Raw genomic sequence first — 18302 nt, 5'->3', positions numbered from 1 at the left:
AATCTGATGTTTTACCCATGTAATGATCCACAGTGACCAGTAATCTTGCTTGAGGTGTAGGGGTATGTTCATGTAGGAAATAGTAACATAGAAAAGAAGTTTACATAAAGTGTTGCAATCGCTGGTGGGCGGGTTTATGTATGACTGTGAGGCGCGGCATTGCGTCTCGTAAATTTCGTGACACTACTGGTGTCCTGTTGTTATCTTTTGTTACCACAGCATATTAGGTCATCGTTTTCCATGGACCATAGGGGATAAATAGAACGTAGAATGGTGAAACAGAAGGGTTGATAGGTTGGAAAAAAAATGGATGGATGGTGAATAATTTCGTTACACCATTATCAGTGGGTAATGCAAAATGATGATCATGATGTTGACGTAGATGAAACTGAGTAAAGAGCTGAGCGAGTGATTAATGAGAAAGATGCTTTGAAAAAAGAAAATAAAAGACGTGCTTTAGGGAGTAAATGTTATCCTATTACACATAGACCGGGTATTCTTTCATTAGATCCTATGTGTGGTTGGGTTGAATAATTAAAAGTAATGTCAGCTAGTGGAGAAATTTTCCAGCTTCAAGGAAATGGTATCATTGTGTCTTATGGATGAAAATGCAAGTTAAATCCAGTAACAATATCGTATACTTAACTCAGTAGATGTTTTTCCATTAGTCCATTATTCTTGTAAACTACATTATCTCATTAAAGTTATGAAGCAGTACATGTTTCATTGCTTAACTAAGTACGAAGTAGATATTTTTTCCTATGATCTACGTGAATAGTACAGGTTTAGTTGCATGTTCTTTGATAGTTAATTGTTTGGCACAGTCTGTATGAGAGGTTATAGCTTAATACAAGTTGTGTATGTTACGGAGTGGTATAGGTTGTGTACGAGACTAGTTATTTGTATATACTGTTCTATAATTAGGTTTAATGTGGATTTAGCTATTCTGATAGAATTCTGAGTAGTGTCTTTATTAAGACTGTATGAGTTATGGAAGTCAATCCTATTTGACGAGTTTAAACCGCACAAACTGAAATGTCTCGATAAATCAGGTAAAGAGTTTTTGATAAGTTATTACAGGGAAGTTGCCTGGGGCAACAGGAAACAAAAGATAGTTCAATTTTGGCAAGGAGTATGGCGACAAGCTTCTTTTAACCCACAATCCTTAGATGAAAATGAAATTTATGAACGAAGCATGTGAAATTTGTTTACGAATGCTCTAACTGCAGGTGACTACATGAAACAATCACACCTAGATACAAAGATGCAACGTTCTTACGTCAGATTGCGCCATATTGCGTTAATGACTCGATGCTTCCCAATTCATTGATTTTTTTTTCTACATTTCTACAGGCCAGCTACTGTAGAAAAGAATGATGTATTTCAAGGGTTTGTTTGATAAACAAGAAAATTTGTTGGATAATCAGATTCATGTCATTGGTTTAATCCCGGCTGACGCCTGGCAGCGGAGTAGGTATTGGCGATGCCTGACGGCAGAATATATTATGTATGTTTTGGTAGTTACAGTAGGTAAAGTTTTGTCTTTGTATATTTACAGTATTAATGATCATATGCTTTACATACTTACATATAAGCTGTCATCCTTTTTCTCTCAGTCAGTTAATGTTCAGTATTTACCATCTGCAGAAGAGGTAGACGTTGTGGCATGGTGATGCCACTTATGGAAAACTTACATCCCTAGTTAGAAAAAATAACTATCCCAACCTTGTCTGAAATATACTTTTTGTCATCCCAGACCACTTTACAAAAGAAAAGTAACCAAATGAATAAAAGGAATGAATACATTGAGAGAGAGAGAGAGAGAGAGAGAGAGAGAGAGAGAGAGAGAGAGAGAGAGAGAGAGAGAGAGAGAGAGAGAGAGAGAGAGGTGCCTGATTCCACCTTTGGCGAGGCTTATCGTCTCATCAGAGTTTATCAGATCAGGTAGCTGAGTCCAACATTTCGCTGCTACCGGAAGTAGCGCAGGAGCTTGCAAGTGAAAAAGTCACCTTCAACGAGGCTGCGCCATCACCTTCTACTGGATGTAACTCACGCACCCTTGAAGCTGCATGAGTCCCTCCAGCAGATAACTTCGTTGTGGACCATTAGGTGTTCTGTTATCTCATTTCTTGCCCCCCCCCCTAAAAAAAAGAAAATCACGAAATCAAATTGTGAATTAATACAACGAGTCCTTATGTAAATCATGTTGGCTTAGTTCCGACACGAACCACACTCAGCATGAGGCTGGGTTGTCCAGAACTTAACTTTTTTTTTTTGAGCAGCTGAATCACCAACTCGAGAAACCTCCTCCCTGTCATCACACTACCACCAGCAGTGGTGGTGATGACACAGTCATTCGATGGTAGAATTGGTATTGGGAATAATGGCTGAACGAAAGGAACTTGTCAAGAATGAATAATGTTTAGTATATAGTTTTCGGAGAGTCCTCTGTCCCTTCCACCCAACCACTGCCCGGTCTGGGCAAAGACAGCGAGTGATAAGGTCTGTGCGTTCAGTCGAGAGGTGGTGCTGAATCCTAGCAGACTGATTTGCTTAGACTGTCAGCCGTGAGGAAGTTGTGGTCGGTTTAGGGATGTTTGTGCGACGCTCGCCCGACTTTCCACCACCACCGTCTCTGTGTGATATCATTACCACCATGACACCTCCCTGCTACCACCGTAATAGTTACCATCTTCGTACGCAGGGGTTCCACAAGTTGCGAAAAAGTTAGGGAAATATTGTAAAGTTACAGGTTCAGGGAGGTCATGTAAATTGGAAATCCCAGGATATTGTAGTAGAGGTTACAATAATATGACACTCAACCCAACACCCTTCACGACACCACTACCTTTATACCATTATATTTGGATGGTTACTTCATGTATACCTCCGAGAAATTGGACTAGAACGAAAAGCAAACATTCTCACATGTATAGTGGGTGTCATGTGAAGCAGACTAGTGTTTATCGAACTCACGTTTGTCGTGCTGTGATATTCGTAAAGTACGTGTGTGTGTGTGTGTGTGTGTGTGTGTTGTGCAGGAGAGAAAAATATACTATCATCAAGGCTAAAAAATGTGGAATGGAGAAGAATGTAAAGACAGCCCAGTTTTCTTGTGTATTGGGCTTGTTACAGTCAGTCTAGTCCTTACCCAGGGGCAAAGTTGTACATTTTTCCTCTCCAAGCGATTGACAAATGTGACATATATGCCACCGTGTGTATGACATACAACAGTGCATATGACAGTTTGCGCACGACAAACAGCGGTGTTTGTGACGACCAGGGTACGCTGGGAAAACTTCTCGTTTGTAATGAAGGAAAATTTCGTCAAATGTCCGTCCTGGCGACGGACGTGGCAGGGGGTAACCGTCTCCCCCAGTGATTTAGGGAGGGGAGGCCTCCCCCCTCTCCCATCCACGGCTTAAGGGCTGAGCGCCCGTCTCCACCCCTCCTCTAATCACTACCTTTGCTCACCCATAACGGCAGTTGAGGACCGCGCGCGTCGCCTTAGCCTGGGAAAATAACCTGTGAAAATGTCAACCGCTGATGCCCCTGCGGCCGCCACCAGACACACGAGAAGTAAATTGAATTCAATTTTTTTTTAGTAAATCTCGTTTTATTCATTCATTTATTTTTTTAGTGTTTCAGTTGATTAGACTCTACAAAAAAAAAAAGAGATAACACTGTATAGCTATGTGGCTCCAAGTAGACCCCTCATTCCTTTTGTGTCATCACTGCCACGTCTTACTGTCCACCTCATGAGCACGACGGTACGTACGCCCCTCGAGCCCAAGGGTTATACTTCTGTGCTCAATATCGTACTGTCCTGCTCAAGGGTCACACCGTCGTGTTCAAGGGTTGTGCCTTCGCGCTCAGGGAACGTACCGTACCTTCGCCCTCAAAGGTCGCACCGCCTCGCTCAGCGGTCGTACCGCCGCACTCAAAGGCCATACCTTCGTTCCTAAAGGTCGTACCGTCGTGCTCAAGGACCGCACCATCGTTCTCAAGGATCAGATCGTATCGCCGTGTTCAAGGATCGTTCTCTTGTGTTCATCCTTCCTCGTGGTCTCATATTCCTGCCGTTCGCAACTCTTCACGAATCATCACAGGTGTACGTATGTCTTCACCCATCGTGTACATATATATATATATATATATATATATATATATATATATATATATATATATTTTTTTTTTTTTTTTTTTTTTTAATTTTCCAAAAGAAGGAACAGAGGGGGCCAGGTGAGGATATTCCAAAAAAGGCCCAGTCCTCTGTTCTTAACGCTACCCCGCTAACGCGGGAAATGGCAAATAGTTTAAAAGAAAGAATATATATATATATATATATATATATATATATATATATATATATATATATATATATATATATATATATATATATATTGAAAAGTGATTGCACCTATTCTGTCATTCATTTTCCAGTTATGACACGTCTTATGCATCGGCACGTGTTTGTTTAGGCGTGCATGAATATGACAGCTTGGCTGTTGACTTTCTTGTACCCGGGGGGGATCTTTCCATGACAAACCCAGAGGAAAAATCGGTTTAGAGCGAAAATGTATTTCATGTTCACGTTCTCAGTCGCATGAAGTTTTCAAGGAATTAGTTTCTGTAGCCAGCTTAGACGACACGACGGTACGACCCTTGGGCATGATGAGTTGGTCTTAAGGTTACCTTAAGGTTAAGGTCAAAGGCTAGGCCATCATATCCAAGGGTTCGTTCCGTCTGGATCAAAGGTTTAAAAGAATCTGTTCAACTGTTTTGATAGTTATAGAATTGTCATCAGTTACAAAAATATGAAATTAATATTCATATGTTTATTCACAGATCTCTAGCAGCAGCAGTAGAATGTTGCAATATAACCACACAAGCTAACCAGCAGCCTAGCGGGTTTCTTAGGAAAGCTCGTACTCATCACCACTTTCTTTTTTCCATTCTTTTATTCTCGTTGATAGTAATCTGCTATTTTACCCTGCATGTAAGAGGTATTAACGCTTATGTTGTGTTGACGGTGTTGTATTGTGAGATGTGCATGAACGTCTCAGCTAAAAGTAATCGCTCTTTCAAATTCTCATCTAGGCGACTGAAGCGGTTACGCGTCACGGAGTTCCGGTACCATGACCGTTGCGGTTTGAGATGTTATTTATCTATTACCTCAATTTCCAATTTTCCCGTTAACGACGGACGGTTTATTTTGCAGACCACATTCAGTCTATGAGCTGTGGCTCAAAAGGATTACAGAGGTTCACGAGTTTTTTTTGTTCAGATTGCAATTAGCGGAAAAGTTTTGCACAAGGTTATTACAGACTTGGTTCATTACATTAGTGCCCTCACATACTGCAGTAGCCTACTCATTTACATGATTCAGTCTCGGAGCTTTCGATATCATTTACAGTAAGATGATATAAATCGCTTAAACCTGCATGAACAACTCAATCAAAATACTTTTCAAAACTATAACATTATACAGCATGAAGCAAAGAAGAGGACAGGAAGATTAGTTTTTGATAAAAATAACACGAGAGGGGTTGGTGGTATCTGTTGTGGGCCGCACAACGGTATGGCTCGTAACAGCTTCCATCCAACGAATGAGCCAGTCTCGCATGACCCACGGTGCTACGGCTGTGTCACACAGCTTGAGCGTGAAGTTATGGTGTCTGGCAGACCAGGAGGATGCAAGGCTTTGCTTTGCAGGGTTTGTCGTTCAGCGGGAAGTCACGTTCCGCATGGATCGGTCAGCGCGTCGAGAGCAAGCCGAGACGTGACAGAAATGGATGGATGGAGAGGGTTGTGTGGACTCCCATGCTTTATTACTTCCCCTTCCTGACTTCTTATGTTTCTGCCTCTTCATAGTGTTTCCTATTACTGTTTTTAACCACCCTTATACTACCTTTCGCCGGTCCTTCCTTCTTTGTCTACTTTCCTTATTATACCTTTTGTTGTTTTGGTTTTATGTCGATCGTCTCCCGTTTCTTTGTGACTGTCTCTCTAATTGATAGACTTCTTCATGTATACAGTGCATGGTTTTATTTTCCATTAACTGTTGTTACTTCTTGTGCCATGTTGGTTCCCTTGATATTCTTATTTTAAGTTAATTCTTGCTTATTTTTCCCTGTTCTCTCGTATTGACCTTCGTCTTTTAAAACTTTTCCAAACGTCCTAGCCTATATTCATCATTATTTCATTCTACTGTTGTAGTTCCGTTGAGTTGTTCAATGATTTCCACCTGTTGACATTTCGTGCCTTAGTATCTTAATTCATATTAAGTTTATTACGACATCCATAATCCATAATTCTTTAGTGCAGGACTGATTCTGTCATCACTTATGGCGCCTACTGCCTTCCTGTTGGTAGTGATGGTTCTTGGCGTTCGCGGGAATACAGGAATCGACCTATCCTTTAGGTTTGAACTCTGCATCTACAGGGATGTGCTGGTAATAAAGAACTGAATATAAATAGTAGCTAGATCTTGATATAGGATCTGGTATGCCATTTACAGATGAGGGCATCAACAACTTTACAAATAGTTGCATCAAGACATACAAGCAACTGTTTTTCCGTGTTTCCCGTACGAAGTCAGTGTACAGAAAAACTTGAAACCTCATCCACTGGGTTCATGTCTGTACAATGACCTGGTTCAACTACAGTTGTTATTGTACGGAGGTCGTCGTCAGTTGGACTAGTCTGGTCGTGATCAGAGGTACTCTTGTGGGATGGGTTCGTGTGGTGCCGGGTTTCCGGGGGCGGGGCAATCACAGGTTCCCTCCCGGTGCTAAGACCTGAGAGTGCTACATGATCCGCCGCCCAAGTTCGGGAATTACAACAGGTTTGGTTCTCCATTAGTGTAATATGAGGAAGATGTATAGATTATATGCAGATAACTTGGCAATGTCACTGTTTTTCCAGGACATGGGTACAGGAAACTTGTTAGACTGTAGCTAAAGAGGTTGCTCATGGTTTCGTCTTTGAATCCACATGAACTGAGGCAAAGATGGGAATGAAGACAAGGAAAGACCAGGCCTTTTGTTGGTTTTGTTACAAGTTAGCCAGCGCAGTTCCTGCGCGCTAGCGCATCATCTTTGTATACTTGCTCTGTAAGCAGTGAAGGTTTATCCTCTATTCCAAAGAGAATATCAGATATTTCAGGAACTCTTTACTTGAGTAAAGGCCCGAGTGTGGCAAATGACAAGCAAGGAGAAACTGTGATGAATGAGACAGCGTGGAGAGGCAAATGGCCGGAGCGCTAGCCGCTAGGGAAACTAATCAAGAGCTTCCGTCGCCGCTAAACATTCCTGGCGTGTCTGCTTCGAGAGACACGTCCGGGTGGCGCCCACGATGAAATATCATGCTCGTGGCTGCCGCTGTTTAATTGCCGTATCACGCTCCCTGTTGCGTTCTTGGCCGTGGCATAACCCAGTAACCCTCAGGGTGGGGTGTCGGGTGTTCCGGCACCCAGGAAACCACACCGTAATGACAAATAGTGTCTGCCGTTGTCTGGAACATTTCTAGTTATTTAGCATATTATCTGACGAACTATACTTTTATGCAATTTATGCTTATTTTGTAATTTCTTAAATGCTCGTGATTTTCTGACTTTAAAAATGAATGTTTATATATTAATTGGTGTCAATTTTAAAAACGTAGCATTCTTCTTAACAGGAGCAACGACAACAGGTGTGCAGAGGAACAGCAGCATCAGCAGTTCAACAGCAGTAGCACGACAAGGACTGCAGGAACAGTAGCACCAGTAGCACAACAGGAATACTACAGGAACAGCGTCATCAGCAGTACAACAACAACAGCAGAGCATCATGAGAGGCTGGGTTCTGGTGTCGGTGGTGTGGGTGCTGCAAGTATTGGGCTGCCACGCCCTTGGAGGATACCCAGGTAGGTGCACCTCCCGTGCCTCACGCCTCCACCAATGCCTCAAGTAGCAGCATCGGTACAACTTACACCTGTCAGTGACCACAGTGGTAGCACGAGTGATACTTCACACCACACCTAGTACACACACAGCAGCAGCAGCGTTACTGGTACACTACACATCTGCCACCAGCTATAGTGACGGCATTAGCTTTAATCCTCTCATTTCCCAGCACTCGATAGTAGCCAGCTGCACACCATAGACCGCCATGGCGTAGTGATTAGCGTTACTGATCGCTCATGCACGGGCCGCTTGGCATCAAACATACGTAAGTTAGAATCGTGGTTGCGGCAAGCTGGTCCACAGCCTCTCCAACTTTCATCCTCCCCAAGGGTTTGGTGGATAGAAGAGGTACCTGACATAGAATGAAGTGCTTGTGTGTGCGTGCAAATGCAGGAGTAAACACAGTACACATAAATTAGAGTAGGAAGATGGTTCAGCACGAATGTAAAACTCTGACACCACAACATATAGTACAGTAGGGAAACAGGCATTAGCCGACAGCTTCCGATGCTGTGTTACACATGCTGACACCACAAGAAAAGTGGTATTTTCCCACTGACTATTTTCCCGGCAGAATATTAAGGATTATTATTATTATTATTATTATTATTATTATTATTATTATTATTATTATTATTGTGTGTGTGTATTTCATATATTCGCCATTCCCCACGTTAGCGAGATAGCGTTGAGAACAGAGGACTGAGCCTTAGAGGGAATATCCTCACTTGGCCCCCTTCTCTGTTCCTTCTTTTGGAAAATTAAAAACGGGAGAGGAGAATTTCCAGCCCCCCGCTCCCTCCCCTTTGAGTCGCCTTCTACGACACGCAGGGAATACGTGGGAATTCTCTCTCCCCTATTGTCAGGGTGTATTGTGTGGGAGATGTAATTGTTTTTCCTCCGAAGAGCTGTTTCATGTCTGCTGGGGTTTTATTCCTCACCTATAGAGTGCTGCTCTTCATCTACCTCTTGATTAGTTAGAATGGAACCAAAAGTCTGGCATCTTGGTAATTCTCCAGACATATCCTAACGTCAACCATCCCTCTCTCTGCACTACGATGTAGCAGCCTCCTTCTTATTCTACGAGTATTATTTTGGTCATTGCTCTTGCGCGCTTTCCTCTCCTTGTTCTATAGGTATTATTTTGGTCATTGCTCTTGTGAGCTTGTCCCAGACATCTCGGTTTGGATCTGCGACACTTTTCTAGCTGCTGCTTCCCACTGCGGACACTGGCCACTCGAGGTTCGATCGTTGTGATACCTCCCTCTTTTGGTTGAACAGCTAAGTTGTGGAATCCTCTTTCCTTCTTTTGTCTTTCCCACATCCTCTAACCGTTCTACCATTAAGAGTCATCCGTCAAGCCCTCATTAATTTCTGTGTTTTTTCGTATTTTTTTTTTTTCTTTAACCTGAGATGCCCGTGGCATGTAGGTCGCGATGAATGTACTAAATAGTATACAGAAATGTGATTTATGCATGTACAGATTGATTGTTTGAATATCTATATCTTCTCCCTCCTAGGTACCTTTTACCAGATCATGTTACGCTTGAACAAGGAACGCAAGTACGCCCGCACGGCACCTTCCCCCAGCAGGTTATGGGCTATCCTGGACCCAGCAGCCTCACTCGGCTCCCTCAGCCACGAACCCCTCAACTCCAATCGCATCATCAGGAGCGCAGACTACCTCAGGTATGCACCGCAGCCACGTCTCATAGAGTTGTGTATCGGACATTTCTTCGGCGTTTCCATGCTCAGTCACATGGAAGAGTAGGTTGGCAAGGGTGTTTTCGGAGAATCGTATGAGGAGGTTAGGTGGTTCATTTTATGCCAGGTGTCTTGTGCTTGATATGAGGGTCATGGCTAGGTTAGATTAGATTAGTTTAGGTCGTGTGGTTTGATTTAGGTTCTTTGGGAGTTAGGTGAGGATAAGGTGAATTACGTTGCTGAACTGCAAGTACTAACCAATAGCATTTCAAAAAGAGCCAGGCTTAGAGCTCCCTGAGCATACACTTTCAGTGAGTTTGCCTCTCATGTACACCGAATTTAACATGGAAAGATGGGAAGAAAGATGTTCTAAGTGTTTAGGGTCACGACATGCAGGAGGGTATAAGGCGTGCATGCCATAGAGCGAATTGGATCAGGGGAACACGTGCTGTCAGTAGACTGAACCAGGGTATATGAAGTAGTCGCTAGAGTCCCGTGGAGGGATCCATGTAGCTTGGATGTGGATGGTGGGCTCTAGTTTTGGTTTATTATTATTTTTTGCTTGTGTTGAAACCTCCAGTCACGGACAAAAGTCCACATCAAGGCCGGACCTCATTTGAAATATAGAGATGATTATGAAAGGGAAAAAGAAGAAGCAAGGGAAAGTATTCATTAATTATGGAGGAAGTGAATGTAAGGAAATGATGCCAATCTCCTTCAGTTCCTAGCGCTACCTCGCTGATGTGGGAAACATCGAACATGCATGAAAGAAGAAAGACCACATATTTATATCTACAGTGTATTTCCGAAAGAGTTTATTTGTGCATCTCAGTCATAAATACACCCGTGTGTTAATACTGCCTTGGACCCTCAGTAGGATGTGGGAGCCCCGGCAGGTGCGGGAGGAGGAAGCAGCCGCCCTGGAAACTAACGAAGCCTCTACAGAGAACCCTGTGACTGAGGCACACAAGGAGGACGCTGGGACAGAGGTGCTCACCCAGGAGGCTCAGACGGAGGCGCCGACCGAGGCAGGAGTGGATATCGCGTCTCCCACCGGAGGACCAGGTGTGTGTGTGTATATATATATATATATATATATATATATATATATATATATATATATATATATATATATATGTATGTATGAATGGTGATGAAGTTGTTCAGTACATTAGAAAACAAATTTTTCTACCGCAATATTACATGACTAACTATCATGAAAACAAGGTGGAATTATATAGTTAGAATTCAGAAACAATTGACGAGCAAGATTAAGGCATTAGAGCATATGAACCATCAAGAAGGACTGAAAAACCTTGAACCCTTCAGCCGAGAAAGAAAGAAAGAAAGATATTTGATAATATAGATATGGCAGTATGTCTAGGGGATCGAGAATAGTGTACTGGGAGAAACATAGGCAGAGTATTCAGTGCACTGCCAAATGATGGTGGTAACAGAATAGCCACAGAAGCATTTAAAAGAAACCTAGATTGGTGTGGTTAAAAACATTCCAGATGAGACTATGATCGATGGTTATACAGTGAGAGTAATTGAAGGGAAAGACAGTATCATAGATTAAGTAAAGACACAAGATGAACACTATGTATTAACCCAGCCTGATGACAGATCACTACAGTTCCTCGCTCTCATTATTTCCATGTCAACAGTAACGTTCTTGATATCAGAACATTTATGGTAACAGTATAATGATAACAGTTTGTGAGTGGTAACATCACCTTTGGTGAAATTCTGATTTACGTAATTGTCAGGTCTTCCTTATTCACACAGTTGTTGTTAAGTTTCCATTCTTGACTCATTTGTAGTAATATTCCTTTTAATATTATTGTATTAACATTCCCATTGTTAGAACACGAATTATACAGTTTCTGGTTATCTAAACTTTACCTGTCATAAACTTCCTTGATATTGCTGTACATGTAGTATGCTAATACTTCAAATGATGTGTTATTGACAAGGAATTTAGCAATGTTCCTCTCTCTCTCTCTCTCTCTCTCTCTCTCTCTCTCTCTCTCTCTCTCTCTCTCTCTCTCTCTCTCTCTCTAATATTGTGTATCTAATTCTATATATGTAAAGTTATGTGTGATTTCCTGACCAGATACAAAATACTAGGTATTGACATTGAATAAAGTACTTAATGCTGATGATTAATTTGTCCACTAAACTCAGATGACGTTTGTTAAGAATTTTGAATATTAAAGACAGTGAGATCTTCCCTCTTCAAAAGCATCATTGCCTTACTTCATTCTTGGCTTTGCAGCGACACAGCCTCCTCCTGTCGCAGAAGAGTGTGGGGGCAACATTACCATGACGGAAATCCCTTCTACTGTGACGGTTCAGGAGGGTGCCAAGTACGAGGAGGTGCTGGTGACGCCAGGCTGGGAGGCAGGCCAATACCCTGAGAGCACTGAGTGTGTCTGGAATCTCCATGTAAGTCCTTGCTTGTGGGACTCCAAAGGATGTTGCTAGTAGTGGCAGGACAGTACATGGGAGGGCAACAGGTTGAACTACCTCTATGCAGGGCCTCCTGTCTCCCATTCGATAGCTTTGCATAGGCCTTAGTGACACTTTCTGCCCTCTGATTTATACAATTTCCTTCACTCGTACAATAGTCATTTTTACTTTCCTTTTTCATTCCCTTCTCTAAGGCTCATCATCTGCTCTTGACGCTGCAGTCGTAAAGTAACTTAGACTTTGATTTTGTTGAGTTATATATGTTGGGAGGGAGTACATGTATGTATGTATGTAAGGATTTCAGGGGAAGTTATGTGTACCAAAAGGTACCACCGGGATATTAAGCGGTGTATAGGTTAGAGTTCCAGACGCGTTCATGGGCCGCCCAGGGTCGAGCGCATTGGTTCGAATCCTGGTTGCGGTAGCTGGTCCACAGTCAACCCAGCTGCTCATCCGCCCCAAGGGGGGTTGGTCAATGAAATGAGATGGCATTGATTAGGGTCTCAGTTGCCCGTGCCGTCTCAGCTAACATAATGAAAAAAAAAAGTAGATTGTAAGACTATGAAACATATCCACCACATGTAAAATGTATGTTTAAAGATGAAACTGACTGATATCAAAAATGTAAATGAATAAATACTCTTAAATTTCCTACGTACGTTTTCCTGTACTTGTGTGAGCGTAGCCCCACGTGTTTGTAAACATGTTCCTCCCTCCACAGGTTGGTCTGGAGTGCCAGGCAGGGCTCCTGCTGTACAAGGTGTTGGACGGTGAGGTGCGCGAGACCCAGAACTGTATTGAGGACTACCTCGAGGTCATACAGCCCAACGGCTACACCACCAAGTGAGTCCCGTTGCTCTCTCTCTCTCTCTCTCTCTCTCTCTCTCTCTCTCTCTCTCTCTCTCTCTCTCTCTCTCTCTCTCCACACCGAAAATACATCTCGACAAAAAAAAGATATATGTAGGACAGTGCCAGCCAAGAAGCAAGGACGCACCGCTAAGGAGAAATAAGAAACACCTTGGAATAGTTACAGAAACAATTTAAAAGAAAACTTCACGTGTGACTCAAAACAGTCCCAGATTAACTAAGAATCGATGACGATGTACTGCAGGTACCAGATGGGAAGAACAGTCTCGTGCATAAAGAAGACATACGGTGAGCGCTTCAATGCTAACCCCCCCCCCCTCTGCCATCTAGCGCTTCACGCTATCCTTACCAGCTAGGCTAAAGGTTGTCAGAGGAGTGCAACTTGACAACCACTTAAGTGCTGGCTTACCGCACAGCTGTCACTAACCCTCCCAATACCCAGGCAGGTAAAACTCGAAATATATCTACCTGGTCGGTGGCTGGCTAAAATAATCATTCATTTGTTTTCAAGTTCTTAAGGTTGTTCCTTCAACCTGCTGGACATGAGAGCACAACCCTTGGATATGATGTCCTGGGCTAAGCTTAACTGACTGATGGGGGTTTCGTCAAAGGTCACACCATCAATACCTATTGATGGTGCGCCGTCGTGTTTAAGGATGGTAGTCGTGTTTGAGAGGGTTATTTCTCGAACATATGACCTCCCAGCATGATAGACAGGTAAACTAATCTCATTCTCCTCTTCGTCCTGCCCTACCAGGTACTGTGGACCTCTGACTATGAACGGGAACCATGTATCTGGGACAGACACCTGGAATTCTGCCCAGCTGCGCACCACCACTCTGCGCTTTAGGTCCGAAGTCCGCTCAGGAGATCGCAGTTCTGCAGGGAACCCAAAGGGCTTGAAGCTCCAAGTTACTTGTAAGTAGATGGTGCGGAGATGAAGGGAGGGAGTAGGAAGGAGAGGCAAGGTTGAGGTCTGATATTCTTGCAGCCTACCTGCATGTATGCATTCGAATGAAATCTTCAGTATGTTCCAAAAAAGAAGAAAAGATACGTAGCACGGGGAACGTTTAAATGTACCAGCAGTAACTAGATGGCTAGCCTACATCTGATAGCTTTCTTTTGCCATTTCGCTTTGTAAAGTAAGGTGAAATTCATTTTGCTCAAAATGTTTGTACTTCTTCCTTTAATAAGGGGTAGTATGTTACCGTTTGTTAGGTCTTCTGTGGATGGTGGGATGTCTGGGCCCCCAATGATATTTTCTTGGCTGCTAGAAATCAGAACAGGTCATAGTTGTGAGATGTTTCATGAAATAGACCAGATAGTTTCAACATAGCCATGAACTCTTCATAAGTGTCGCCAATCATTGGCATAGTTAGTTGAAATACATAGAAATACATATTTAAAAGTGAATGTGTATATCGAAGTTTGACTAGCAATTTAATGTCGACTCTCCCTTTAGATTACTGCTGGCTCTACAACAAGGACCTCCTCTCCACCACCACCACCAAGGCTCCAGAAGAGGTGGTCCCACAGGGAGGTACAGCCACCTCTGGGGAGACTCCCATAGCCACTAGTAACAACAGTGCCACGACAGGTGGGGACGCTAGCGTGACTGATGTAGACACTAGCTCAACTGGTGGGGACGCTGACACGACTGGTGGGGAGACGGACACGACTGGTGGGGAGACGGACACGACTGGTGGTGATGCGGACACGACTGGTGGTGATGCTGGCCCGACTGGTGGGGAGACGGACACGACTGGTGAGGGTGGTGTGAGTGGTGGGGAGGCTGACGCAACTGGTGAGGTTGCTGGCACGGCTGGTGGGGAGACAGACACGACTAGTGGGGCGACAGAAACGACTGGTGGGGATAGTGTGAGTGGTGGGGATGGTGACACACCTGGCAGTGACTCTGACATTACTGGTGGGGACACAAACACAGCAGGTGGGGATGCTGGTACGACCGACGAGGACGCCAGCACGACTGGTGGGGACGCTGTCATGACTCGTGGAGGTGCTAGCACGACAGGTGGGGACACTGGCATAACTGGTGGCGATAATGGCACAACTGGTGGCGATAATGGCACAACTGGTGGCGATGATGGCACAACTGGTGGGGACACTGGCACGACTGGTGGGGATCCTGACATGACACATGGGGATACTAGCACGACAGATGGGGACACTGGTATGACTGATGGAGATGTTGGCACAACTGGTGGGGACACTGGCATGACTGGTGGAGAAAGTGATACAACTGGTGGGGACGCTGGCATGACTGGTGATGTTGGCACAACTGATGGAGACGCTGGCATGACTGTTGGGGACGCTGGTACGACCGATGGAGACACTGATATGACTATTGGGGATGCTGACACAATTGTTGGCGATAGTGGTACAACTGGTGGGGATGCTGGCGCCACTATTGAGGACTAAGGTATTGATGATGGAGATTATGGCACCACTGGAGAGGATGGAAGCTGCTCCACTGCTGATGGGGACAGAGGCACCAGTGATAGGGTTGTGGGCATCACTGGTGAGAACAGTGGCTCAAGTGGTTGGGAGGTTGGTCCTCCTTGCCTTAAATCTGCTGAACTAAACTCTCAAGTGATGTCGGGCAGTGAGGGTGGAAGGGCCCCAAGAAGAACACCCACCCCAGGCTTTTCATTTCGCAGTTGCTGATGCTTAGCCAGAAAGTGAAACAACATTGCCTTGACTCAGTGAACCTTCATCAGCTGACTGTGAAGCATTATCATGACAGTGAACCACCATTAGACTAGTAAAGCATCATCATGACTTAAGTCTTATCATCAGGCAGTGAAACATCGTCCCAAAACGGTGAATTATCATTATCAGACAGTGAACCATTATCATTATCAGACAGTGAACCATTATCATTACACAGTGAACTTTTATCATGGGACTGAACCTCATCACCAGACAGGGAACTGTCATCTTTAAACAGTGAACCATTGTTATCAAACAGTGAACCTCGTCATCATCAGATGGTTATCCATCGTCACAGCATAGTGTAACATTATCAACATTCAGTGACAGCATACCCAATTACCGGACAGTGAACCTTCATCACCAGACAGTGAACCAGCCACATCACAAATTAGTGAACCTTCCTTCATCAGACTGTGAACTCCATCAGTAGATGGAGCCTCCATCCCTTAGCACTGAAATCTCTTTTCACCACAGGAATTAACCCTTCACCACAGCTACCAGCTCAGAGGACCCCGGACAGCTAAACACTGTGCAATTGCTGAGTTCTTCAAGTTAAGCCTTGTGCTTGCTGTAGTATAGAGAATCTTCCATCTTAGAAAAATATATAGTGTACTTTATTAGATCCTTGGGAAAATTTTGATATACAGTCACCTTTGTATGTACTCGCTGAAGGTGCAAGATTACGCTAAGGACTGGGTGAACAACAGGAGTATCTATAATGATGTGTAGTAGTGCGACATTTATTGTAAAGTGAGAATGTATTAATCGTGTCTCATGGTGTGTGTTCATGAAAAGGGAAACATCCCGGTTAAATAGTTGTACCAAGTCCTACTGGTACAACTGCCGTTCCCTCTACCCCAAACCCACATGCTTTTCCTGGTCCCAGGTCTGATTGAATGAAAAATTCCTTTCAATCGGTAGTTATGTTTGAAAATTCTTACGGTAGCTATGATGCTGAAAGTTATAGAATTTTTGTTTTGCACCCTAGCAGCTTCAGATAATTTTTTATGAAATATTCATTAATAGCTGGTCATTTTTGAATGGTCAGTAAACTCAAACATTGAACTTGCGTGTGAAGTAGAACAAAAGAAAAGGAATGAAAGCAGAACGAAAGTAGTATTAACACGGATCATGCGATGTAGCATACCCCATCGGACACTGTATTAAACACATGGGTCTAAAGGTTTTATACATTTCTCTGTTAGTTTCCAGAAGGTTTCATAGTCTCTTGACCTGGATGCAGACAGTATTCTGTGTAGGTAGGGGAACTAAAGTGTAAGGGCCATTGGGAATCTCATCATTCATAACGAAATGGGAAGGAGACAGTGAGAATAATTATGTTCTCTGTCCAGACGCACTAGAGTGAAGGACAGAACTATATGTTAAGTAACATAAATCTAAGATTGTTGCAGCTGTGTGTTTGGCTAGTGTGTGAGAGCGAGTGTTTAGACTTAGTTTACGAAAGCATGTAGCATGTCAGGCAGCCCGGGTTATGTAGTGGCTGCAGGCAACATAGCTGTAGCTGTCTACATTTACTGTACTCAGCTAGGCTAGTGGAGCCACGACAAGTGAGGTACTGTGAGAGACGGGCATTGGGCTGGCCCTTCCCTCCAGTTCCACCAAAGTCTCTTGTCTTGTTTATATTGCCAAAGCGGTGTGTTTTGCAGTTTGTAATAAATATTGATAAATGTACTTGTTTTACTGATACAGAAATATTCCATTTTCTAAAGAGATTCAAGACACTTATAATGTACCTTTTTCCTGTACTGTTGGAACCTTTCGAGCACGATGGTAAGACCTCTTGGTATAATGTTCTGGTCTTGAACATGATCCTTCAAGGTCAGGTCATTGTATCCAAGGAACATAGTATAGTTGTACAAGGAAGTATCTCACTCAATCGCCATTCATGGTAAAAAATTTAAGTGGTATTGTTCTTTATTCCTTATTAATGTTATCAATTTTCCATGTCCTTTTTCATCTATGGGATGTTGGTGAAGAAAACCTATTATTTTGTTCTATAAAGCAGACTAATCAGAGTCTTCTATTCAGGAAAATTATTATTTATTTGTTTACCAAGATGCAAACTAATATCGCATAGGTATTCACAAAATGCAGTAATGTATTAACCATCCCATGATCAAAAGCAGGGAAGAAAGGATGCAAAGAAATGAAATAATGGCTTAAATTTAGGTCTCTAGATAGTTGGAATAATCTAAGCAAGGATACTGTGAATAGCGACAACCTACAAATATTTGCGTCTTCTATATAGTGTTGAAATTACAAAAGACGGAGACCCCAAGGGTGTGGAACTCTCCCATTTCTCACATGGGACATTAAATAAAACATATCGCACACACACATGACGTGTCGCAGTTATATGACCATAGACACAACCATCGACACATGCTATGAATATTATACATTAACCGAGCGTGCAGTGAGGAATCTATGACTGTAATTTCGCATAAACATTTGAGTCCCTGAGGACCCTTGGTCAAGTTCTTTGGGCTTTATTTATCAGTGCTGAAGACATCGTCTGTTAAACCCCCCGAGAGCACGTTAACACAAAATCTAAGTA

General features: G+C 43.2%; 1 protein-coding gene across 1 annotated transcript; it reads left to right on the top strand.

Moving 5' to 3' along the window:
- The first annotated feature begins 7684 nt into the window (after window positions 1-7684).
- On the top strand, window positions 7685-17413 carry LOC139762394 (uncharacterized). The gene is made up of 7 exons (XM_071687229.1): window positions 7685-7908; window positions 9469-9637; window positions 10527-10717; window positions 11931-12100; window positions 12846-12967; window positions 13749-13909; window positions 14454-17413. The coding sequence occupies exons 1-7, from the start codon at window positions 7833-7835 to the stop codon at window positions 15428-15430; spliced, it is 1866 nt and encodes a 621-aa protein (XP_071543330.1). The 5' UTR covers window positions 7685-7832; the 3' UTR covers window positions 15431-17413.
- Window positions 17414-18302: the final 889 nt, after the last annotated feature.

This window comes from Panulirus ornatus, chromosome 43 (genome assembly GCF_036320965.1).
Source record: "Panulirus ornatus isolate Po-2019 chromosome 43, ASM3632096v1, whole genome shotgun sequence".
Taxonomy (NCBI): Eukaryota; Metazoa; Arthropoda; class Malacostraca; order Decapoda; family Palinuridae; genus Panulirus; species Panulirus ornatus.
This window is presented reverse-complemented; position numbering and strand designations above follow the sequence as displayed.